Source organism: Lupinus angustifolius, chromosome LG15 (genome assembly GCF_001865875.1).
Source record: "Lupinus angustifolius cultivar Tanjil chromosome LG15, LupAngTanjil_v1.0, whole genome shotgun sequence".
Taxonomy (NCBI): Eukaryota; Viridiplantae; Streptophyta; class Magnoliopsida; order Fabales; family Fabaceae; genus Lupinus; species Lupinus angustifolius.
The window spans coordinates 10,902,792-10,929,887 of NC_032023.1; the positions used below are offsets into that span (position 1 = coordinate 10,902,792).

General features: G+C 34.7%; 2 protein-coding genes and 1 long non-coding RNA gene across 3 annotated transcripts; 1 reads left to right on the top strand and 2 right to left on the bottom strand.

Moving 5' to 3' along the window:
* Positions 1,410–6,010, top strand: LOC109328422 (auxin response factor 2-like; the record flags this gene model as incomplete). Its single annotated transcript, XM_019561884.1, is given in 14 exon segments — positions 1,410–1,522; positions 1,911–2,006; positions 2,237–2,293; positions 2,442–2,597; positions 2,685–2,769; positions 2,881–2,971; positions 3,058–3,222; positions 3,386–3,505; positions 3,674–3,749; positions 3,829–4,000; positions 4,083–4,987; positions 5,066–5,256; positions 5,355–5,568; positions 5,696–6,010. Coding segments are annotated over 13 exon segments (2,390 nt in total), but the record flags the coding sequence as incomplete, so codon positions are not given.
* On the bottom strand, positions 7,422–24,450 carry LOC109327483 (ADP-ribosylation factor GTPase-activating protein AGD1-like). Its single transcript, XM_019560643.1, has 21 exons — positions 24,292–24,450; positions 23,985–24,061; positions 23,396–23,496; positions 22,968–23,038; positions 22,641–22,703; positions 22,309–22,353; positions 21,630–21,695; positions 21,477–21,524; positions 21,289–21,384; positions 21,169–21,210; positions 20,629–20,844; positions 20,395–20,526; positions 19,954–20,178; positions 19,789–19,875; positions 19,115–19,441; positions 18,115–18,260; positions 14,977–15,070; positions 13,912–14,077; positions 13,408–13,657; positions 7,923–8,056; positions 7,422–7,857 (listed from the first exon to the last, which is right to left on the bottom strand). The coding sequence occupies exons 1-20, from the start codon at positions 24,334–24,336 to the stop codon at positions 7,945–7,947; spliced, it is 2,409 nt and encodes an 802-aa protein (XP_019416188.1). The 5' UTR covers positions 24,337–24,450; the 3' UTR covers positions 7,422–7,857; positions 7,923–7,944.
* On the bottom strand, positions 25,462–26,509 carry LOC109327932. Its single transcript, XR_002105371.1, has 3 exons — positions 26,359–26,509; positions 26,052–26,128; positions 25,462–25,563 (listed from the first exon to the last, which is right to left on the bottom strand). It is a non-coding gene; the product is annotated as an uncharacterized LOC109327932 (long non-coding RNA).

Genomic DNA, 27,096 nt, shown 5'->3' on the forward strand with positions numbered 1-27,096 from the left:
ATCCCACAATTGTCGCCTCATATGTAAAAAATCGTGATTTATCAAAAAATGTTTAATAATTAAACTTTTAATTTAAATACTTTTCTTCAATCCATCATAATTGATGATATATGAAGTAACATAAATTCTGGAATAACAGATGCGTTCCTCATAAATTATTATTGCATAATCTGGTTCCTATAATTCTAGACATACTCAAATTGTTATCATGCATTAATTAACCACCATTGTACAAGATTATGGAAAATTAATAGTTTATACTTTAACGATGGTCATTATCTATTAAAAGTTTGCCAATATTTTCAAATAAAAGTATTTTTTTTTGCATGTAACCAAAGATATTCTTTCACTCTATAAGTATAAAATTAATCTATTTTAAAATTCATGATTATACTTTTCAACCAATATTATTCATATGATTGGATCTTTGATCTTTTAGTCTATCTAAGATAGAGTAGACCATACATCACTAAATAAAAGTTTACTTTGTGGACAGGAGTAGTAGGAAGAAAGAGGAAAAAATATATACACAGACAATATATGAATTTTATATATTTTTATTATTATATTATCTATAATTCATATTTAATCCAAATGAATGATGAACAATATAAAGTCTGTATGTAAATCTTTACATTGACAATATATATATTTTATACTCATAAAGAAATTACATGATGATGTATAATAAATAAATATTAAGAAGATAAATTATTGAAGTAACCGTTTCTTAAGACAAATTTATCCTTCTAATTCTAAACATCGTTTTCTATCTTATCTAGAAAGAGCTTCGTTTTCTAATTCATCAGCCGACATGAAGTATCAGTATACACTAATTTGAAAGAGCTGTAATTTGTATGTTATTATTGTAAAAAAAAATTGAAAGGCAAACATACATGTGTGTGAAATGCTTACACCCTGTCTCTCTGCGTGTGGGTATTGCATCCAATCCATAAAGTGCTGCTTGTTAATAAGAGGACAGTACCATTTCCCAATAATAAAACATTACACCTTTCTCCCTACCGTCATCACACACGCCGTTACTTCCCAATCCAATCCCTTCTCGACAAACACCTACCCACTCTTCACGCCGTTTGTTTCTTCCAACCGGCTCTACCCGGTCTCATATCTCATCTCAACCGGCAACTCCCTGTACCCTTCTTCTCCAATAATATCTTTCAACTCATTAACCGCACTTCAATTCATTCCACGTTCTTTTCACCACTCTCGTTCCTTCTACTGCTTTTTTTTTCTGTAACCGTTGAAGAGTAAGAAACGTTGAAAAGTTGAATTGAATTTGAGAAAAAGTGTTTCAGATGAGAGATCTATGATGAGAATGACGTCATCAGAGATAACGATGAAGGGAAATGGTGGTGGTGAGGGACATAATGGTAATTTATCATGTATAGATGCAGAAGCTGCACTTTACAGAGAACTATGGTATGCTTGTGCTGGTCCTCTTGTTACTGTTCCACGGGAAAGAGAACTTGTCTTCTATTTCCCTCAAGGCCATATTGAGCAGGTTAATTCATTATTCAATTATTTAATTAATTTTCCATGCACATATCTTATTTTTTACTTCATAATCTTTCTTTATACTAAATAGTTTCCTAATAGAGTCAGAAGAGCTCAGAATTGCTGAATTTTGCTCCAAATAATGGATTTGACCAATTTTCATATTCTACGGTTATTTTATTTTATTTACATGCCGGTTATATTAAGCGGTCTAATGCACAAGACTCTCATTTAGTGGCATGAATAGGGTAAATGTACACAGTCTTATCCTTGTCAAACGGAAAGATCTTGTTTCGAACTCGTTACCTCATGGTCACTAAGCTGCGTGAAGCTCACCCTCTTATGTTGTTATACATATTATTTCTTCTTTATTTTTTTGGTGTGAAATAAATTAGGTGGAGGCGTCAACTAATCAGGTTGCGGAGCAGCAAATGCCAGTTTACGATCTCCCTTCTAAGATTCTTTGTCGTATCATGAACGTGCAGCTTAAGGTACTGTTTTTTAATTTGTGCCACTTTTTTTCCTTTTGTTCTGAAAATTATGATGCTTCAAAGATTATTGTTCAATCTTTACCAAATGCATCATCCACTATAATCAACTTAAATGTTTGTAATAATCTTAAAAAATGACGACTTATTTACTCTTATTAATTATTACAGTTTATAAAATAATTAACAACTATAGTGTTATAAAATTCGTTTTTGAATGATGATTGCTTTAGGCGGAGCCAGATACGGATGAGGTTTTTGCCCAAGTGACTTTACTTCCGGAGTCAAACGTGAGTTCTAACTAGTAACACTCTTTAATTTGGTTTTGTTTTTTTATATAATTTTATTTATTTTTTAGTTTTGACTCAATAGTTAAGCAAAATCATGATTTTTGTGATTTTTATTTATGTTGGTTTTGAATGTGGGTTGGGATGGTAGCAAGATGAGAATGCTGTTGAGAAAGAGCCTCCACCACCTCCGCCGGCACGATTCCATGTACATTCATTTTGTAAGACACTGACTGCTTCTGATACCAGCACCCATGGTGGGTTTTCCGTGTTAAGACGACATGCCGATGAATGTCTTCCTCCACTAGTTCGTTCTTCTTGCACTTCCCTTCCTCAGTTTTTGTTTGTTTGATTACATCATACAGTTTGAGGAATTAGTTGTTTGTTTTGACAGGATATGACAAAGCAGCCACCCACTCAGGAATTGGTTGCTAAAGATTTGAATGCTAATGAGTGGCGATTTCGACATATCTTTCGTGGTAATTACTATCTAATAATTTGCATTGTAGTTTTGTTGTCATGTTCTATAGTATGTATTTGTGCTTCGTTGTGTATTGATTGTGACTGATAATAAGTCTGGTACATTCCAGGTCAACCACGTAGACACTTACTCCAAAGTGGTTGGAGTGTTTTTGTCAGCTCCAAGAGGCTAGTTGCTGGGGATGCATTTATATTTCTGAGGTTTGTTCTTCAATTGAATTTCATTGGTTCATTAGCTTTGTTCTTTTTCTTCATTTGTAATGGCACTATAATTTCGGGTCTTGCAGAGGTGAGAATGGGGAACTTCGAGTTGGTGTTAGGCGAGCAATGAGACAGCAGGGTAATGTTCCATCTTCAGTTATCTCTAGTCACAGCATGAATCTTGGGGTTCTTGCTACTGCTTGGCATGCCATCTCGACTGGGACCATGTTCACTGTTTATTACAAGCCCAGGTTTGTAGCTGTTCTTAAACTACCTGTTGAAATTGATATCGTGGTTCAGCATGAACTCAATATTGTTGTTGGTCATCTTGAACACTCTATATCATGTTATAGTGATGTGTTTGTTTGTGACTGGAGCAGGATTAACAGCATCTCTGTCAATCTTATTTTGCAGGACCAGCCCCGCCGAATTTATTGTACCATACAATCAGTACATGGATTCTCTCAAAAATAGGTATACCATTGGGATGCGTTTTAAAATGAGGTTTGAAGGTGAAGAGGCTCCAGAGCAGAGGTATTAATGGATGATGTTGTTTTTTATAAGTGACTGGTAATCTTGTAGGCGGAGTTTTTTTGTGCCTCTCTTCTTGTGAAAGCAATCTATCTGTCACTGTTATATTTTATTACTAAAGATTCAATTTGAATGGATGAAATTTGTAACAATGGGTTGTTAAAATTGCAGGTTTACTGGTACCGTTGTTGGAATAGAAGATTCTGACTCCAAAACATGGCCTGATTCCAAATGGAGAAGCCTCAAGGTTGTATCTTCAGTCTTTGTGCAACTATGTATGACTGTTAAGTAAGGGGTGCTATAATGGATTTACTCTTGTTGTTCAGGTGAAATGGGATGAAACATCTAACATACCACGTCCTAATCGAGTTTCCCCATGGAAAATTGAGCCTACTCTTGCTCATTCACCTCTGAACCCTCTTCCAGTTCCCAGGGCTAAAAGGCCTCGGTCTAATGCAGTTCCATCTTCTCCCAATTCTTCTGCTCTTCCTCGAGAAGGTATGTTATTTGATGTTTCTATGAATTCTTTGCAAACGTATTTGTTCAAGTGAAGCCTAATATGATTTGGGTGATTTAGCAGCATTATCTAAAGTAAGCTTACACCCTTTACCAACAAATGGATTCCCAAGGGTCTTGCAAGGTCAAGAATTCTCGACCTTGAAAGGAAAATTTGAAGTTAGCAACGAGTTTGATACTGTCGAGAGGTCTGTCGCCCTGCCACCTGCTGTAGCAGATGCGAAGTTTGATGTTCCGATTTTAAGAAGGCATGGATCAGAGAACTGGATGTCAATGGGAAGGCATGAGCCAGCATATTCAGATCTTCTTTCAGGGTTTGGCGCCAGTGGAGATCCCTCCCATCAACCCTTGGTTGATCAAATTTGTCATGTAGCTTATTCTGCAAGTAAGCATTCTTTGGATCATGAAGCAAAATTTCATGTGCACCATCCATGGCCTGTAATGCCCTCTAGTCTATCATTAAACCTCCTGGACTCTAATTCAAAAGGCTCTGCACATGTTGATACAACTTGTCAAGCTCGAGGGAATTTGAGGTGCAGGACATTTGATGAATACCCTGTATTCCATCATGGTCATAAAGTTGAGCATCCACATGGAAACTTGATTCCACCACCATCCCCAACTCAACATGAGAGTCTTAGTTCAAGAGAGATTATGTCTAAGCCAATGTCTCTGAAAACTAGTGAGGCTATGATACTTAAAGATGGTGACTGTAAGCTATTTGGCATCTCACTTATCAGTAGTGCCATTGCACCTAAGCCTTCACTATTACAAAGAAATGCGACAAGTGAGCCTGCTGGTGAAATGCATCTTACATCACACCAGCCACAAAGTTCTGGAAATGATCAGATGTCAGAACACTCGAAGAACTCAAAACCTTCAGATGGTCCAGTTGTCATGGGTGATCATGAAAAGCCAAAACTTCTTCAAGCCAAACCGTCTTGTGTTTCTGCTAGGAGTTGCACCAAAGTAAGCTTTTTAGCTTTGATTGATTGGAATAAATGACGGCTGTAGTTTGCATGGACATTAATTAAATGTTTATTTTAGGTTCACAAGAAGGGTATTGCACTTGGTAGATCAGTTGACCTTACAAAGTACTGTGACTACAATGGATTAATTGCTGAATTGGATCGGCTGTTTGAATTTGGAGGTGAATTAATGTCACCAAACATGGACTGGCTTATTGTCTATACTGATAATGAGGGTGATATGATGCTTGTTGGTGATGATCCATGGCAGTAAGGATCTTTTTCCAAGTCCTTGATTACAATTGATTGGTTTTTCCCTTGAGACTTGAGAGTGGCACATAATTCACTTAATTCTGTTTTTAATTCAGGGAGTTCTGTACCATGGTTCACAAAATATATATCTATCCTAAAGAGGAGATTCAGAAAATGAGCCCTGGGACCCTCTGTTCAAACAATGAAGATAATCATTCAGCTAGCGAATGTGCAGAAGCAAAAGAAGTTAAAAGCCAGCTGAATCAGATGTTAAATTAAGACAATGGCTCGATGCCTGCTGATTATTAAATTGGTTCTCTTAGCATCCGGGTAACTTTCTGCTTCCCATTGTACTTATAGCATTGGATTTAATGATATTTTGCAGGGTGCCGTATGTGAATTTTGATTCTAGTTTTGTAGAATTATCTCGGTGTAACTGTTTTGTTTTAATCTGCAGATTTCATGTACGGTAGTTGGGAAGTCATGAAGCCATCCAGTTGTAGAATATGACCTTAAGATTTCATGTACACTTTGACTGTTTTGAATCAGAGATTTTGGACGGAGCCTGGAATTATTCTTAGTATATGCTTGCCTAGTTAATAGTTAATACTGTAGAATCCTAGTATGTAGCAGTAGCAGAGTTACACTGCCTAGTAGTAGTTGTACAAAGTTGTTTCCATTGAACACATTAATGTATACAAGTGTAGTCTTATGGTTGGTATGATCCCTTTTTGATTTTTAATATATATCTTTTCTAAATCATAATTTGAGGTAAAAAATATTGTGAATATCTATTTCCATTTTGCAAATAATTAAAATTTGTACAGCCATAGGGACTCCTTGGGTGCAGCATTGGAATGATTGTTACATAAGACTCAATGTGGAAACTTGAGTCTTGAAATTATTTGAAGGGTCTTATGTTGTTTAGTGAAATGTATGTGGTCACTCCTTGGGATGGAACTAGTTGTGGTGTGGTCCTCTCGTTCTTTGATAATTGTGGCTATTACGTGATGAAGCCTTCTTTGAAGCTCCACTTTTAATGGTCAATGGTCTTTTTTTAATATAATACTGCAATCAATATTGGCATACAAATGGGTCGCATTATTTTCCTGTGGTACACCTTCTCTAGCCTTAGGCTCATTGAATTTCTAGTTTTTTATTTTATATCTATGATGCTTTACTCTGGATTGTGGTTGGCCAAACATTTTCTTTTGCTAATTTTACCGACGTTATTGATACTATGCTGATTAGTATTGTTAACTAATCCATTAAGTTATATAGAATAATAAATATAATAAAATTATTGATCAAACAATGCTATAATGTACCCTTGTAACTATAGAAAGTTAGTAGTAAGCATAATAAAATGTGAATGATGTGTTAGTTAGTGAATCGCCAACATAAAATTTGGTAGGATCTTTTGACATGATTGCTCATAACAAGTGCATGATTGTACTCAAGTAATAAAAAGAATGGAAATATCTTTTGACCATGCTTAATTAATTATTCTTTAAACATTATTTTATTATCATTGCACTTAATCTACGTCCAAAATCTTATTTTGACATGATTTTATTATCGTTGCACTTAATCTACGGACAAAATCTACCATTTATTTATTCTTTAAACATTATTTTATTATATATACATAGTCACTGTATCATTCATATTTTATTATTATTAATTTCTCAAAAATACAAATAAATGGTAGATAATATATGTATTAAATATTTACACTTTTATTGTTTAAAATGGGTATTCCTCATATTTTTTTAGTAAATAAACTAATCTCTTTTAGAGTATGTGACAACCCCTCCCAACAAGTGTCACTCATAGGATATGAATTGAACCCTTGACCTTCTGGTCATCCTGGGATCTAGCGGAGGCTTACATCAATGAGGGAGTAATCTGTTGTCCCACAAATTGTGTTTACTACATGTACCATCAGCCTATGATTAGTTGAAAAAATATTTTGAAGTTACAAAATTAATAATTAATTATTTTTCTAATCAATGCATATCATAGATGCAGTTACTCAATTTATGGGACAACAGATGTATACCCCATCACTAGACTTATGAGTTGGTAATATTTATACTTATTACAGTACATACATCTTCAACTCAAATTTTATTCCAAATTATGAGAAAACCCAACAACCTAGTAAGTGGCTTATTGAGGTGTTTTACTTTGGTGATTCCCACAAGGAACACAAACAGTTATTCCTGAGTTTTATCCCTGCTTGTTTTGTTTTTGCTACAAGGAACATAAACCTTGTTGATTAATAACTCAAGTTCACGTATCTTATATACAATCCCTGGAGAGAGCTTTGATCTTATTATACATACTATAAATTATATACAGTTTACACAAAAATTTGAAAAGGATGGATCTTTCAACATTCAGTACTTGGCCCAAGAAAACATATACAAATGCCCAACAAAACTAACCCATCTCAAGGTCCATTGGGGGTCATTGGCTCCAATTGGTCCTCAATTTTGTGGAGCATACACAAATTACCCAAATAATTTATTCATACTTTTTAGTAACCAATCATAACTTAATTTTTTAAAATTATGATTAGTTATTAAACAATGTGTGAATAAGCATGTGAAAATACTAGCTTCAACTTTGATCTCTAAATGGAGTGTGGATTTTAGTTTATATTTTTCATTTTGTTTGACCCCTTTAAGTTTTGTGGACATGTTATCTGGTGCCTGTTAAGAGAGAGTCAACTTCATTGCTTACAGTGCAGAGTTCAGATGCAAACTTAAGAGGAGTGTTGCCTTCTTTATCTACCATATTTGGATTGCCCCCTCTGAAAAAAATATTTGGCAAATTTTTTGAGTAAAATTTCAATAGTAAACCAGGGTATACAATCCAAGTACACAAGATGTGAGATAGTATATAAATAATATAATAGTTGATGGTAATGCCATCATATCAATATTGTCAAATTTATTAATCACTTTAAAAAGTACTAATTGAAAGTAGTTAGTTGTTAGTTAGTTTTGGTGGGAAAGTTAGTTACTAAGAAGTAACTTGTATAAGTAACTTGTACCAGTTACCAATCTATCTCAAATTTTCTAAAAGAATTCTTCTTGTAATCTTTTCATCCATTCATTCACATTGATTCTAATAAGAAGTTCATATTCATTCTTCAATATCTACTCCTTATTTCTTTTTCATTTTCGAGTTCTTGATAGAATTCCTAAATCTACAAACAACCATATCAATTGGTATCAGAGCCAAATTTTTCTGAGGAAGGTATCATGGCTGAGGCGACAAGGATGCAGGCTGGAGCTCGAGAAATGGAGGAAAGGATGGAGAATCGTATTTCCGAGAGGTTAGAGCTGAAATTTACAGAACTTGCGGGGTCTTTACAAAAAGCACTAGGGGAATCAGTGAAGCAATCCATTAAGGAGTTGTGGCAGAAGCATGGTGATGAAGAAAGATCTTCTTGAAAGAGTAGATCCAACCAAGCCGATCGGAGGTTCAAACAAGACAAATCTTGTCACCACTCTAGCCATACAAGATTATCAAGAATTGACTTTCCCAAATTCAATGGTGACAACGTGAAGGAGTGGGTGTATCAGTGTGAAACTTTTTTCTTGATTGATGATACACCGGAGGAGGTAAAGGTAAAATTGGCAATTATACACTTTGAAGGAAAAGCTTTGAAATGGCACCATGCCTATGTCAAATCTTTATGGAACAATCTGCCTGGGTGGGGAGAGTATGTGAAGGTATTGATAGAGAGATTTGGTGAGGTTTGTGATGATCTTATGGCAGAATTGATGAAGCTGAGGCGGAAAGGGATCATTGGGGAGTATCATAAGGAGTTTGATGCAATTATCACTAGACTAGACCTTCCTGCAGATTACACATTAGGTTGCTTCTTGGGAGGTTTGAGGAATGATATCCAGATGATGGTGAGGATGTTCCAACCCCAATCAGTGAGGAAGACTTTCACATTGGCAAAACTGTATGAATCTTCTAATAATAGCAATGTCCACGTGGGTCTTTCCTTGAAAAGCTACCAACCTTTCAGAATGCACAAACTCTGAAGCAACCATATCGACCAAGCTCCAATGACGCAGAATAGGTTAAAACCAAAGCAAAATTGGCTAGGAACTTGTCACATGCCTTCATGAATGAAAGAAGGGCCACGGGATTATGCTACTTTTGTGATGAACCTTATTCATTAGAACATGGGTTGACCCACACGAAGTTGCAAATTCATCTCTTGGAAGTGGAAGAAGAGGCAGAGGGTGAAGTACATGAGTTAGAGTCACTACATGATGAGACCTGTGTGCATAAGGAGGAGCCTCAGATTTCAGTGAATGCTTTAAAAAGGGTAGCTAATTTAATAACCATGCGTGTCACTGGGAGGTACCAAAAGAGACCCTTGCACATCTTGATTGATAGTGGTAGCACACATAACTTTTTGGACATTGATAGGGCCAAACAGTTGGGGTGCAAGATTGATGAATTGCAGCCTCTTATGGTTACTGTAGCAGATGGGACAAAGGTGAAAATTTCATATGTGGTCAAGAGCTTTAGCTGGGTTATCCAATATACTACATTCACATATGATGTGTTGCTTATTCCACTAGGGTGTTGTGATATAGTTTTGGGAGTGGAATGACTTGTAAAATTAGGAGACATCACTTGGAATTTTGATCAACTAAGGATGGAGTTCTCAGTTCAAGGCAGAAGGCATGTCCTTAGAGGAGCATCACAGATGGGGTATAAAATTGTAAATGATCACAATGTAGAGATGTTGTTAGATAAGGGGGTGAAACTATCAATGATACAAGTAGTTGTAGGAGAGGGATATTTGTTACAATTCTTAACTACTCATATATCTCAAGATCAAGTTCAGGGTCCTATTGAGCAGCTATTGGGCAAGTATGTGGATGTCTTCTCTACTCCAACACAGTTATCACCTTCAAGGGAAGGGTATGACCACAAAATTCCTTTGATGCAGGCTTGTGACCTAGTGAATAGAAGGCCTTATAGGTATGCTAAACAACAAAAGGATATAATTGATAAACTAGTTCAGGATTTATTGCAATCAGGGGTGATTCAATGTAGTAACAACCCTTTATGCAAGCCCTGTGATTTTGGTAGGCAAGAAGGATAGATCGTGGAGGTTGTGTGTTGATTACAGGGAGCTGAATAAGGGTGCTATCAAAGACAGGTTCCCCATTCCATTGGTGGATGACTTAATGGATGAGTTGTATGGGTCTACTATTTTTTCTAAGATTGACTTAAGAGCAGGGTATCACCAAGTGAGGATGGTTCCCACAAACATTCCTAAAACAACTTTCAAGACACATAGTGGGCATTTTGAGTACTTGGTCATGCCTTTTGGCCTCACAAATGCCCCTACAACATTTCAGGGCTTAATAAACTCTGTCTTTCCAGAGTTTTTGAGGAAGTTTCTCCTGGTATTATTTGATGACATCCTCATCTATAGTCAGAACTTGGAGGAGCATTTAATCCATTTAGAAAAGGTTTTCAATGTAATGAGGAAGAACAGCTTATTTGCCAAACAATCCAAATACTATTTTGGGGTGCAGAGAGTTGAGTACTTATGCCATTTCATTTCAGCAGAAGGGGTAGCAACTGATTATGCTAAGGTTCAAGCTGTTCAAGAGTGGCCTATACCTTCATCTGTCAAACAGTTAAGAGGATTCTTGGGTTTAGCTGGATATTATAGAAGGTTTGTAAAAAACTATGGTGCAGTAGCTAGGCCATTGACTGATATGCTCATAAAGGATGGGTTCAGGTGGTCTGAGGAAGCTAAATCTTCATTCTTTCAGCTAAAACAATTATTATCCCAAGTACCAGTATTGGCCTTACCTGACTTTGCTCAAGAGTTTGTGATTGAGGCGGATGCTTCAAGCCATGGAATTAGTAGCAGTGGTGTTTGCAGTACAAAAGTGGAGACATTACCTCTTGAACATGCATTTTCTTATTAGAACAGATCACAGAAGCCTGAAATATATTTGGCCCAGAGACTTACCATTGCATTTCAACAGAAATGGTTGGTCAAATTGATGGAATTCGATTTTTCCATAGAATTCAAGCAAGGTAGAGACAATGTAGCTGCTGATGCTTTGTCTAGAAGGGAAAAAGTAGAATGTTTGGCTTTGGTGGTTCATAATCTACAGTCTGATATTATGGATAGGATCAAGACTACTTGGTCTTATGATCCAGACCTTGTTAGGATCGTAACTCAGTTGCAATCAGACCCAAGTTTGCACAAACATCACACTTGGCTCATATGTGAACTGAGAAGAAAGGGGAGGATAATAGTGGGGCAAGACTTGGCTCTTAGACATGAATTGTTGAAGTGGTTTCATAATTCGGTAGTAGGAAGGAACTCGTGTAGAAATGCTACTACTAAAAGAATCAAGGCAGTGATACATTGGAAGCTAATAAATAAAGACATCAAACAATTCATCCAACAGTATTCAGAATGCCAGAGATGCAAGTATGACACTACTGCTTCCCCAGGTTTGTTGCAACCCTTACCAATTCCTGGTCATGTATGCCAACATATCACTATGGACTTCATTGAAGGACTCCTTAACTCTCAAGGTAAGCAGGTTATATTTGTGGTAGTTGATAGACTTAGCAAGGCTGCTCATTTCATGAACTTGGCACATCCTTACACTACTGGGACTGTGGCTCAATCTTACATGGACAATGTCTTCAAGTTACATGGTTTTCCTGATTCCATCACTAGTGATAGAGATCCGATTTTTATAAGTCAATTTTGGAAGGAATTCATGGCATTCCAAGGAGTTCAACTCAATTTATCTACTGCTTACCATCCTCAAACAGATGGGCAATCAGAGGTAGTGAATAGATGCCTTGAAACTTATTTGAGGTGTATGTGTACTGACTCTCCTCACAATTGGTCTAAGTGATTGCCTCTAGCTGAAAGGTGGTATAATACTACCTACCATACTTCCACCAAGGCCACACCATATGAAGTAGTCTATGGACAACCACCCCTGCATATCTTCCCTACCTACCTGGTGAATCTAAGGTGCAGTTGGTGGATAGGAGTTTGGCAAAAAGAGAGGAGATGCTTAAGGTGCTCAAGTTCCATCTAACGAGGGCTCAAAACATGATGAAACAGGTAGCTGATAAGCATATGAGTGATAGACAATTCCTTGTAGGGGATCTGGTTTATGTGAAGCTTCACTCTTATAGACAAATTTCTGTGGCTACAAGGGGAAATGAGAAGTTGGCACCAAAATACTTTGGTCCATTTTCAGTATTGAGCAAGGTGGGATCAGTTGCTTATCGAATACAACTTCCAAGCCAATCCGAAGTGCATGATGTCTTTCATGTGTCACAATTGAAGAAACATGTTGGTCAAGTTCCTATTTCTTCATCCATGCCTACTCAAGTTGATGAAGTCACTGATCCTAAGGAGCGAGAAGCAATATTGGATAGGATGACTGTGAAGAGGGGAGGAAAAGCTGTCACCAAGGTTTTGGATCAATGGAAGCACCAACTTCCCGAAGATGCTACTTGGGAGTTCTATTTCGATTTGTGTAAAAAGTTTCCTAGTTTCCATTCTTGAGGTCAAGAAATGTTCTATGGGGAGGGCTATGTTAAGGGCATTTCTGTTATTGGAAGTAGTTAGTTGTTAGTTTTGGTGGGAAAGTTAGTTACTAAGAAGGAACTTGTAGAAGTAACTTGTGGCACAAGTTACCAATCTATCTCAAATTTTCTAAAAGAATTCTTCTGGTAATCTTTTCATTCATTCATTCACATTGATTCTAATAAGAAGTTCAGATTCATTCTTCAATCTCTACTCCTTATTTCCTTTTCATTTTCGAGTTCTTAATAGAATTCCTAAATCTACAAACAACCATATCATCACTTCAGTCCCTAAAAAATAAAAATGATGTTCATGGCTAAAATTTTCATTTTTTATGCTCAAATATTTAGCACGTTATGCACACACACTAAGAGAATATATATATATATACATATATATATAGATATGTATATGTATATGTATATATATTATAGATATATATATATATATATATGTGTGTGAATAGTTCACGTAGAAGCAGAACACACAAGCGGAAAGCATAAAAGATTGAAGTTATCTAAGAAAAGTTGAAAGATAACTACCTTGTAATAAGCACTTTTGCTGCTGCAATCTTCCCTCTCAAAATGCAGTAATGTAGTGGTGTCCTACCTCTTGAGTCAATAGCATTTACAGCTGCTCCACACTGTAGGAGTAGCTCTACCATTCCGGCATCACAGGTTAGGCATGCCAGGTGAAGCACACTAGAACCCTCTTGTATGTCTTCCATTAATTGATGTATACTTTGTGGTGATATATTTGAATTACTTGAACAAGTAGTGATGAAAGAATCACCTGTATAGCAACTAATTGCTCATAAAGGCTTTCCTACTTTTTTAATGGAAAATATTCATGTTACCATTTTTTTGTCACCTCACTTTTTACACCTAAACCTTAATGATCTATCATCTTCTCATTGTTTCAGAAACGAAAGTCTTTTGTGATTATAAAACAAGGTGTGAGGAAAAGTTGTTTGAGAAAGTCATGATTCATTTTCAACAATGATTTGTTTCCAGGAGTTGAAACATTCAGGATATAAGAACACTTACCATCTAATGCTTGTCCATTGATAGCATTGACATCTACATCTGATCTGATAATATGCCGATATACTGCTTTCTTGTCGTTGGCGCATATGCTTTCCCACACCTGTTGCGCCACTGAAAGGAGACGATTGTTTTTTGTCACCCGGCGAACAAAGACCTTCTCTGCGTACTGTAATAAAGAGAAACTATAAACTTTGATCTCCTAGACATTTTAATCTTCCACCAGAGCGTAAGATTCATTCCAGTTACTAGATTGTTATAAAGGGGAGAAAAATAAAACATCTAGCTTTAAATATGAAACCGCATATAGTTACCAAATAATCAATAATTACTTGTTTCATAGTGAATAAAAAAGAATGAGAAGGAACAACGGGTAAATATACATCTCTCTGAGTGCCTAAAAAGTACTGATAAAGAAGGAATGGCTTACTTCACACCAACATTGATAAAATGGCAAAAGACTTTAACAAGCAGAGTTTGAGAATTTGAGTTAACAAATGGTGAAATAAGTTAAGTATTTAAGACTTTTAGTTCATCTTGGTCAACTGAAGAATAAGTTAAGGTACTTATTTTGGGAAAAAAAACATCCATGTTACTCAAAATCTCAGCACTTTGAACAAACCTGCGCCATGCACTAAGTTACCATGTGGCCACATACTCTAGACATGGTATAGCCATGAAGTAATTCATTTCACTAGTTAACTCAGAACTCAACTGAAAGTTATATTGTATAGGTCACAAAATCAACGGAAAGTTATTATTATATCGATCACAGAATAGGATACTGATATAGGAAGCGACAATAGATATGTAGGGTGCCCAATTTTCAAAAAAATGGATAATCAAGGTTAGATTTGTTAATCACCTACTTAGTACTCAGGACATCATTTAGGGTATGCCAAACTTTTATGGTACAGTAACAGGATACATAAACTGTTTTCCTAAGCTGGAAAGTTTACCCATAGACTTGTTTAGTTGAAAACTTTCAAGGGTTTATTTAAGTATTCTTCCCCTCCCAAATATTTCTTCAAACAAGGAAATCACTTCAAAAAAAATTCATTGGAATACCTTTGCATGAATGAACCTCTCCTTTAGTGAAATAGGATCATCATGTTCTGGTTTTCTTGCATGAAATAACTTGTTTCTGGTGGCCTTGGGAGAACTACATTGCATGGTGCATGTCAGTTAAAGTTCAAACTTCAAACAGTTAAGTTCCATCTATTTTAGCAATACTTACCACACAGCTGTGTCATCCGTTACCGAATTACTTGTTGAATGCAAAAGCTCCTCCCAAACTGAGTTTGCGAAGAGATTGCCGAGTGACTGAAACAAGGTTAAGACAGGGGAATCCCAGACTTTCACATCAAGTGTCAGTGATCTTACCTGCAAAAAAATGTTTTACACCTTAGTTGCAAAAGTGAGGATCCAAAACAAAAGCAACACACACATAAGTTTAAAAAGAATTATGTTCAATGTAGTAAGACTTACATTTACAGGCTTACAAGACAGTTATCAACCAATTACTTTTTAAATATACTTTATTCTTTAGGACGAAACATAGGTGTTATTCTTTGGGTTCTTGTGTCATTGTTCTCCAATAAAAGCACAACATCGGTAACAACTGTTACACATGTTATATCTTCACTGATCATATGTTCTTATCGGAAAAACCAGCACAAGCGCCTAGAGAACAACACATAATTGAATTATTTCTTTTAGGCCTGTATGGGACCTTAACGAATACATTGATACCAAAATATTCATCTTCTAACCCTTTTTGCTACTCCATTAGCTGATTCTCTAGGTTTAATTCCCTAAAATTACCAGATAATGTAGCATATTTTGATGTTTTTAGGATTTATTAAATGTAGTAAATTTGTCTCCACAATCTGCAACATTTGGACTGTGCTAAGCATAAACAAGTAGATTGAGTCTAACATCATCTCTAACTCTAAGACATGCACTTTATTTCTCACTTATTTTAGATAAAAGAATGCATGATTTCAGGATGTATAAAGACAGCAGTATCAGCTTTTAAATAACATGAACGGCTACCATTGTCTTTGGCCTTATATATGTTGAGGTACAACAAGATAAATAATTAAATTTCTTTTGACTTGGAATAATAGATCAAAGGTCAATCTGAATCAAGATTTTATTCGATAAAAGTTTATAAGACTTGAACCATCTGAAAAATACTAAAGCATAAACTTAAATGTGCAACCTCAATTACTCACTTTTGACATATGTACACCAAGATTACGATGAACACCAGAACATTCAATGCATAAAAGGATGCCAAGGTTCAAGGATGCCCAGTCTGGTTCAGGTTTACCACAATCAGCACATTTGTCATTGCCGCTAACCTTTCTAAGAACATCAATTGGCTTTTCTCCTTTCATATTTTTTTTATTCCCTTGCGTGCGTAAAGGTGAACTATTTGGGGTGAAGTTCTTGGATGCAAAATCCCCACTCATCGCCGGATCATCTTGTGATGAATTTAGTAACAACTCAAACTTGCTTGCAGAGTAAAATTCATTGCCTTCTGAGTCAACTGATCGAGGCTGTCACATAATTGTTTAAGAGTTATGCTAATCGTAACTAATACAGGCATCAAATAATGCATTTACAAAAAAAAGGTCATGCTAAGAAACTGGTAAATGAAACAAAAAATAAGTCTTATAGTCCTCCTAATTAAGCGCAAAAAAATATTAAAGTGCACTATTTATTTTAGTCTTTGCTTTCCTTCTTGTGTAATTAAGAGGATTTTTGACCATTTGTAGAAGCATTTAGCATTTCTGGGAATAGAAACATTCTGAAATTTGTTTTACTCTATCATTAATGTTGAATTGACAGAAAATCCCATTCACTATTCTAAAAGCATAGGAAAAATATACTATGTAGTATGTACCGTTTCCAGTATCTGTGCACTCAACAAGGAGGCAATTACTCCAGTTATCTTTTCCATCCAATCCATCTGGTCAAGGGCATTTTCGGCCTGCGTTACATTCCTAAGAATCATAGGAAGAAATAATAAAAACTAAACGATGCTTTAATAAAATTTTGGAATGAGTACCTGCAATGTATACATCTTTGATGGTGAAATAATCCTGAAGCAGAATCTTAAATCTGACTGCTCAGCATCAATCTTGATTGTTGATGTCAACAGGTTCACTGTATGACGCGCTACAGATCTATCGTCCGGAATAACTCCATGATATTGTGACGAAAGCAACCGACTCAGAATCCCCGAACTATTTTCAGTGGCAAAATTCCTTTGTGTACAAGGTTGATTGCCACCCTGAAATGGTATGCTCAAATTTATTAAGATAAGTCGACGACATTTTCATTACATACCTTAGGTAGCATTTGGCACACATGTCAGAACAGGATGGAATGTGATGTATTCTACAAACAGAAGCTAGATAGAAAAGAACGAACATCCTGTTCTGTTTGTGCACCAAATGGCAAACACTATCTAAGAATGTTATTACTTAACTTTTAGTTGAATACTTACTTGTAACCCAATCAACGGTTTACGGTAGTAGTATAGCATTCCACGACTATCAAGTACGAAGTACCTTCTCTTCCAGTCACCCCTCAAATTGGAGGATCGTTTTGAAAGGTAGCCTTGTCTAATGATTTGAATCTAAAGATGCCAATGGATAGAACTCAAAAATGAGAAAATATGTCAAATGAAGTAATTACTAATTTTCTTGGAGAATGATGGAAACATCATATTCTGCAATACCTTTCCATTTGCAGCAGATTCTGTTACTGCATCTACCACTTTATTCGATATCCTGCAAAAATGTTGCATACCGTCTCCTGCAGCAGAACTATAAGGACCATTCAAGGTCAACCTACTTTCTTCATGAACTAGTTGTTTGTATTGTACCATTCTTTCACAAAGAGAAATTTGCTCCTCGTTGGCACTTTCTCTTGACTTTTGTGCATACGCCAAAACCTGAGACATAAAAGACACAGCTAAGGGAATCTCCTATGCACTAAATAAATCAGTAACACTAATAATAATCTAAATAAACAATTTCTCTCTATACTTGAAGCATGTCATCCTGGTTTCACATCTCCAATTATCGTACCAATCATTCACTGGTGGCCTTGGGAGAACTACATTGCATGGTGCATGTCAGTTAAAGTTCAAACTTCAAACAGTTAAGTTCCATCTATTTTAGCAATACTTACCACACAGCTGTGTCATCCGTTACCGAATTACTTGTTGAATGCAAAAGCTCCTCCCAAACTGAGTTTGCGAAGAGATTGCCGAGTGACTGAAACAAGGTTAAGACAGGGGAATCCCAGACTTTCACATCAAGTGTCAGTGATCTTACCTGCAAAAAAATGTTTTACACCTTAGTTGCAAAAGTGAGGATCCAAAACAAAAGCAACACACACATAAGTTTAAAAAGAATTATGTTCAATGTAGTAAGACTTACATTTACAGGCTTACAAGACAGTTATCAACCAATTACTTTTTAAATATACTTTATTCTTTAGGACGAAACATAGGTGTTATTCTTTGGGTTCTTGTGTCATTGTTCTCCAATAAAAGCACAACATCGGTAACAACTGTTACACATGTTATATCTTCACTGATCATATGTTCTTATCGGAAAAACCAGCACAAGCGCCTAGAGAACAACACATAATTGAATTATTTCTTTTAGGCCTGTATGGGACCTTAACGAATACATTGATACCAAAATATTCATCTTCTAACCCTTTTTGCTACTCCATTAGCTGATTCTCTAGGTTTAATTCCCTAAAATTACCAGATAATGTAGCATATTTTGATGTTTTTAGGATTTATTAAATGTAGTAAATTTGTCTCCACAATCTGCAACATTTGGACTGTGCTAAGCATAAACAAGTAGATTGAGTCTAACATCATCTCTAACTCTAAGACATGCACTTTATTTCTCACTTATTTTAGATAAAAGAATGCATGATTTCAGGATGTATAAAGACAGCAGTATCAGCTTTTAAATAACATGAACGGCTACCATTGTCTTTGGCCTTATATATGTTGAGGTACAACAAGATAAATAATTAAATTTCTTTTGACTTGGAATAATAGATCAAAGGTCAATCTGAATCAAGATTTTATTCGATAAAAGTTTATAAGACTTGAACCATCTGAAAAATACTAAAGCATAAACTTAAATGTGCAACCTCAATTACTCACTTTTGACATATGTACACCAAGATTACGATGAACACCAGAACATTCAATGCATAAAAGGATGCCAAGGTTCAAGGATGCCCAGTCTGGTTCAGGTTTACCACAATCAGCACATTTGTCATTGCCGCTAACCTTTCTAAGAACATCAATTGGCTTTTCTCCTTTCATATTTTTTTTATTCCCTTGCGTGCGTAAAGGTGAACTATTTGGGGTGAAGTTCTTGGATGCAAAATCCCCACTCATCGCCGGATCATCTTGTGATGAATTTAGTAACAACTCAAACTTGCTTGCAGAGTAAAATTCATTGCCTTCTGAGTCAACTGATCGAGGCTGTCACATAATTGTTTAAGAGTTATGCTAATCGTAACTAATACAGGCATCAAATAATGCATTTACAAAAAAAAGGTCATGCTAAGAAACTGGTAAATGAAACAAAAAATAAGTCTTATAGTCCTCCTAATTAAGCGCAAAAAAATATTAAAGTGCACTATTTATTTTAGTCTTTGCTTTCCTTCTTGTGTAATTAAGAGGATTTTTGACCATTTGTAGAAGCATTTAGCATTTCTGGGAATAGAAACATTCTGAAATTTGTTTTACTCTATCATTAATGTTGAATTGACAGAAAATCCCATTCACTATTCTAAAAGCATAGGAAAAATATACTATGTAGTATGTACCGTTTCCAGTATCTGTGCACTCAACAAGGAGGCAATTACTCCAGTTATCTTTTCCATCCAATCCATCTGGTCAAGGGCATTTTCGGCCTGCGTTACATTCCTAAGAATCATAGGAAGAAATAATAAAAACTAAACGATGCTTTAATAAAATTTTGGAATGAGTACCTGCAATGTATACATCTTTGATGGTGAAATAATCCTGAAGCAGAATCTTAAATCTGACTGCTCAGCATCAATCTTGATTGTTGATGTCAACAGGTTCACTGTATGACGCGCTACAGATCTATCGTCCGGAATAACTCCATGATATTGTGACGAAAGCAACCGACTCAGAATCCCCGAACTATTTTCAGTGGCAAAATTCCTTTGTGTACAAGGTTGATTGCCACCCTGAAATGGTATGCTCAAATTTATTAAGATAAGTCGACGACATTTTCATTACATACCTTAGGTAGCATTTGGCACACATGTCAGAACAGGATGGAATGTGATGTATTCTACAAACAGAAGCTAGATAGAAAAGAACGAACATCCTGTTCTGTTTGTGCACCAAATGGCAAACACTATCTAAGAATGTTATTACTTAACTTTTAGTTGAATACTTACTTGTAACCCAATCAACGGTTTACGGTAGTAGTATAGCATTCCACGACTATCAAGTACGAAGTACCTTCTCTTCCAGTCACCCCTCAAATTGGAGGATCGTTTTGAAAGGTAGCCTTGTCTAATGATTTGAATCTAAAGATGCCAATGGATAGAACTCAAAAATGAGAAAATATGTCAAATGAAGTAATTACTAATTTTCTTGGAGAATGATGGAAACATCATATTCTGCAATACCTTTCCATTTGCAGCAGATTCTGTTACTGCATCTACCACTTTATTCGATATCCTGCAAAAATGTTGCATACCGTCTCCTGCAGCAGAACTATAAGGACCATTCAAGGTCAACCTACTTTCTTCATGAACTAGTTGTTTGTATTGTACCATTCTTTCACAAAGAGAAATTTGCTCCTCGTTGGCACTTTCTCTTGACTTTTGTGCATACGCCAAAACCTGAGACATAAAAGACACAGCTAAGGGAATCTCCTATGCACTAAATAAATCAGTAACACTAATAATAATCTAAATAAACAATTTCTCTCTATACTTGAAGCATGTCATCCTGGTTTCACATCTCCAATTATCGTACCAATCATTCAAGATTTTCAGTATTGAGGAAGTACTCAATACCGAGAATTCTTACATGTGTTATTCTTACTTATAGACAAAAAACTCATAAGAATGTTCCATCTACTATCCGAGTATTCTTGGAATAGAAGCACGTTTCCTATCTTCATTCAAATTAAAGCAAAAGAAGTAAAGAGTTAGTAGCAAAACCTCAAGAATGAAAGGCTCCATCTCATGAAATAGCTGATATCCCTGCAAGATAAATAATTTTTTTTAAAACATAAGTGCGATACTCTGATGGAAAATTCCATGTATGATCATGTCATATACCTGTTGAAAGTATCGAAGATGAGCATCCATAACTGCAGTGACAGCCTCCAAAAACTCAAATCTCTTCTTGGCCTCAATATTATGAAGAGCACTAACCTAAAACATTAAATATGTTTAGTAGTGAAGAGCAAAAAAATATAAATTTTATACTCTTATTCAAATCGGCATATCTTCTCAACTAAAATTACCAGATTGAAACGAGCTTCCTCAAATAAGTTTCTTGCATTGTGCAATTCCTGGAATGTCTCTACTAAATTAGATTTAAGAAGATCATGGTAACCGATGACAAGCTAATACATAGTTTATGATTAAAACAGCCAAAAATTAACTACTGGATGTACCTCTTCTATGACAGCAGCAGTATCAAACTTGGTGCTTTTTCTCAATGACATAAATTTTTCGCGTGCCTGTAGCACAAAAAACATATATTAGTTATGATCAAGAGAGAGGCCAAAGAACTGTCAACGTTTCTCTTTTATTTTTCTAAGTGCCTTAGCTTTTTCCCCTGGATTTCAGCAACATTTACATAAACATGCATCTCACTCCTTTGAAATTTCTTCAAATGTTTGAGTTGAACATTGTTATGTAATTACAATATTACAGCGCAAGTTCTTTGAAAATCCATAATTAAGTATAATTGAAAGAACAAACTTGATATTAAAGGGAGATTTGACCATGGGAAAATTAAAATTTCAACCAGATCACTAGGAGATCCTTTTCCATGACTTGAAATTTAAGTTATCCATTAAAAGCCTTTTGTTCCTCTCTCGGTAATAATAAAACATGGTTAGTATCAATATATGAAATTCTACTAGGTGGGAGGCTAGTACGCTGAGCCGTCATTTTTTTAATAAAATAAAAATACCAATATAAAGAGTAAAGGATCATACTGAATAGTGAATACACAAAAAACAACCAAGACATAGATCAAATACTTATACAAATGTAGTTGAAGGAAATGAAATCCATGGATGCAGAGATCATAATAATGTGCAACATTTAAAGCCAATTGAGATGCACCTGGTCATATGCAAGTGAAGATTTGTCGAAGCGCCTTCGAGCTTCCTGCAAGCATCACTTGAAAGGTTAAAATAAAACTTCACAAGTCATATGATGGCCGAAATCATGAATATCTTGGTTAACATAAAATCAGCCCTCATGAGTCAGGAGTGCTATCCTTTTAAGAGGGTTGCCTTTTTTAAAATTGAATTCCATAAGTTGTGGTTTTCCTTGTCCATTGTTTTAACTGATAACCTTGTAATGGAGTAATTTTGTCACAGTTTTTGTAACTTTAAATTACTTAAATTTTTCTTGTTAAACCAATAAAATATACACCCCTCTAAATTCATTACCTTGACATCAAGGATTTCAACATTTAGTATGTTCAACAATCTATCATTCAGCATGTGCTCAACCTACAAAGCCACATTAAGTATGGTGAGGTTAACAATATCAGTTAGAACAATTGTCTCTAATTTACCATAAAAAACATTAAAAAGGGACTTTCAAATTTCAACAATATCATCTTGCAATTTCTTTCAACAATATCCCAAAAGCAGCTTGAGATTTTTAAGTTTAATGAGCACAAAGTTACTAGTTTCACCAGTGGTCTAATATTCATAGAAGAATACATTGCTGAAAAATAAGAAAGACAATGGCAACACTAGAGAAACCATTACCTCTGACCGAAGAAGTTCCTTGTGTGTACTGATTTCTCTCAAAGCAATAGTGAATTTGGCCATAACAGGTCCTGAGAATACCAAAACAAAATTTTATCAAATTTACAACAACAAGAACAACAAAGCCCTTTCCCACTATATAGGATTAGCTACATGGATCGAACAACATCATTGTTGTTTCATCTAACATTCTGTATAAACATGCACATAACTATAGTATAAATCCAGTAACAATATGATTTCTCATGCTCAACCTAAGTTTTCAAGTTAGCTAAGGGCTCATACAACCCAAGCATAACCTCCAAGTACACATATCTTCAGTTAATGCCTCTAACAAAGGCCATAAGCACACAATTACAACAAAGAAAGTCATTTAGGTTTATTTCATAAGAAAAGGTTAGAGGAGAAAAGAGAAAAACAAGACTTGCCTCCCAAAGTTACAAATAAAGGATCATTATGCCCTCCAACAAAATTTTCAACAGCACTTGCAAATGCAATGTCTCCATCATATGCCTCTGCTAGTCCTTCCCTAAAAAGGGTTAAAAATATCAAAGCATAAGAAATTTAACAACGTTAAAACTAGGGATACATTTCCGGAGCACATCTTCTACCTACAATATGTATCGTTCTATGTGTCATAAGCTATGATTGGTGAGAAAAATATTTAATAATTAAACTTTTAACTTAAATACATTTTTCAAACTAATCACGGCTCATGTTCAACCTTTCTTATTATCACAATTCACATAACATGACAATACCAACAGTTTTCCTTCTGCTTATTATTGCTTTATGTCTGACAAAAATTATAATACACACTTGAACATTATATGGTGTCTCATTATAGTTCTGCCAGTTAAAGCATAAATTGCATTTTTTTCATGAAAAGTTCATACATAAATATCTTTCTATGTATTATTAGTATTCCTAGTATTCCATCAATATAATGTATTGTAAAGTCTCAAAAAATGTAACCTTTTAAAAAGTTGAATGAAGAAAATGGCATTGAAAACTTACGTGTACTTTTGACAACCTTTATAGAACTTCCAACATCTAGAGCGTAACGCTTCTGAACTTTCTTCCATTATCTGCAGCTGCATCCATAGCCGTTCATCAATCATGTTATATAATTAAGGAATGCACAACACAATCATTCAAACATTACATTACTCTCATAAACCAAAAAATAAATATAAATTGCATATAAACAAATACCATTCATAATCATAAGAACAATGTTCTTAAATATTTTTATTTTTTTCTTCTGAATTGATCAATCTCTAGAGAAACTGGAATATGAATAAAAAATTAAGAAGAACAGAACCTGTTGCCGGAACATAGGGGAGTCTTGGAGTTTTTGGAAATACATTTTCTGAAGAAAAGATATTAAAAAAAGTTTACAAAAAATCTTCTTTTTGTTGTGCAGAAATTGTTCTACAGAGAGAGAGAGAAAAAGGAATAAAAAAAGAGAAGTCTATTTGGTGGCTTTGTTTTTTGTTCTGTTTTTGGCCAAATTAATGTTAAAAGTAGTTAAAATTAGTTGGGATTTTTTTATGTCTGTCAACTAGAAATATCAACTGTTCCTTTCTATTTTCTCTCTCTACATTCTGTAATAATAATGTTAACAGAATAACAAGTTGCCCTTTTTGCTTTGACCATTTAGTTATTTTCCAACCCTGCATGCATTTTGGTTTGGTTCAACATAAAGTATTGTGTGGGGGAAAAAACAAATTTGACATCTTTGTTTTAATATTCTTTTTTTATTTCTTGCATACGTTATTTCCACCCAAAGAATAGTGCAAAAAAAAACATGTGTGTCTTGTGACTTGTGAGTTTTGACTGCTGAGTGATAGACACTCTTACATAACACTTTTGATCATTTCAGAGTTCATTGTTTACATTTTCTTACCATTTTTTGTTTCAGGGCATGACTAAAAAATTGCACTGAGGTAACTTTAGAAGAATAATACTTTATTTACAGGAGCCATGTTAAATAATTTATACTATTTTTTAATAAATAAAAAATTATATATAAAAACACTTGACTCTTAAATTTTTTGGGGTAATCATAGAATCTTAGTATGTAACAAATCCTCAATCTTTGTAGGGAGATAGAAAGTGGTCGTTTTTAATTCCTTGTCACAATACCAAAACAAAATTTTATCAAATTTACAACAACAAGAACAACAAAGCCCTTTCCCACTATATAGGATTAGCTACATGGATCGAACAACATCATTGTTGTTTCATCTAACATTCTGTATAAACATGCACATAACTATAGTATAAATCCAGTAACAATATGATTTCTCATGCTCAACCTAAGTTTTCAAGTTAGCTAAGGGCTCATACAACCCAAGCATAACCTCCAAGTACACATATCTTCAGTTAATGCCTCTAACAAAGGCCATAAGCACACAATTACAACAAAGAAAGTCATTTAGGTTTATTTCATAAGAAAAGGTTAGAGGAGAAAAGAGAAAAACAAGACTTGCCTCCCAAAGTTACAAATAAAGGATCATTATGCCCTCCAACAAAATTTTCAACAGCACTTGCAAATGCAATGTCTCCATCATATGCCTCTGCTAGTCCTTCCCTAAAAAGGGTTAAAAATATCAAAGCATAAGAAATTTAACAACGTTAAAACTAGGGATACATTTCCGGAGCACATCTTCTACCTACAATATGTATCGTTCTATGTGTCATAAGCTATGATTGGTGAGAAAAATATTTAATAATTAAACTTTTAACTTAAATACATTTTTCAAACTAATCACGGCTCATGTTCAACCTTTCTTATTATCACAATTCACATAACATGACAATACCAACAGTTTTCCTTCTGCTTATTATTGCTTTATGTCTGACAAAAATTATAATACACACTTGAACATTATATGGTGTCTCATTATAGTTCTGCCAGTTAAAGCATAAATTGCATTTTTTTCATGAAAAGTTCATACATAAATATCTTTCTATGTATTATTAGTATTCCTAGTATTCCATCAATATAATGTATTGTAAAGTCTCAAAAAATGTAACCTTTTAAAAAGTTGAATGAAGAAAATGGCATTGAAAACTTACGTGTACTTTTGACAACCTTTATAGAACTTCCAACATCTAGAGCGTAACGCTTCTGAACTTTCTTCCATTATCTGCAGCTGCATCCATAGCCGTTCATCAATCATGTTATATAATTAAGGAATGCACAACACAATCATTCAAACATTACATTACTCTCATAAACCAAAAAATAAATATAAATTGCATATAAACAAATACCATTCATAATCATAAGAACAATGTTCTTAAATATTTTTATTTTTTTCTTCTGAATTGATCAATCTCTAGAGAAACTGGAATATGAATAAAAAATTAAGAAGAACAGAACCTGTTGCCGGAACATAGGGGAGTCTTGGAGTTTTTGGAAATACATTTTCTGAAGAAAAGATATTAAAAAAAGTTTACAAAAAATCTTCTTTTTGTTGTGCAGAAATTGTTCTACAGAGAGAGAGAGAAAAAGGAATAAAAAAAGAGAAGTCTATTTGGTGGCTTTGTTTTTTGTTCTGTTTTTGGCCAAATTAATGTTAAAAGTAGTTAAAATTAGTTGGGATTTTTTTATGTCTGTCAACTAGAAATATCAACTGTTCCTTTCTATTTTCTCTCTCTACATTCTGTAATAATAATGTTAACAGAATAACAAGTTGCCCTTTTTGCTTTGACCATTTAGTTATTTTCCAACCCTGCATGCATTTTGGTTTGGTTCAACATAAAGTATTGTGTGGGGGAAAAAACAAATTTGACATCTTTGTTTTAATATTCTTTTTTTATTTCTTGCATACGTTATTTCCACCCAAAGAATAGTGCAAAAAAAAACATGTGTGTCTTGTGACTTGTGAGTTTTGACTGCTGAGTGATAGACACTCTTACATAACACTTTTGATCATTTCAGAGTTCATTGTTTACATTTTCTTACCATTTTTTGTTTCAGGGCATGACTAAAAAATTGCACTGAGGTAACTTTAGAAGAATAATACTTTATTTACAGGAGCCATGTTAAATAATTTATACTATTTTTTAATAAATAAAAAATTATATATAAAAACACTTGACTCTTAAATTTTTTGGG

Bases quoted from the DNA above. Each gene is read 5' to 3' on its own strand.
- LOC109327483 (XM_019560643.1), bottom strand. From the start codon at position 24,336: ATGTATTTCCAAAAACTCCAAGACTCCCCTATGTTCCGGCAACAG. The intron at 23,039-23,395 runs GCAAGTCTTGTT...TGGTATTCTCAG, and splicing joins TTTATTTGTAACTTTGGGAG to GACCTGTTATGGCCAAATTC. The intron at 14,078-14,976 runs GTATTCCAATGA...TCTTTATTACAG, and splicing joins AGAGGTTCATTCATGCAAAG to TACGCAGAGAAGGTCTTTGT.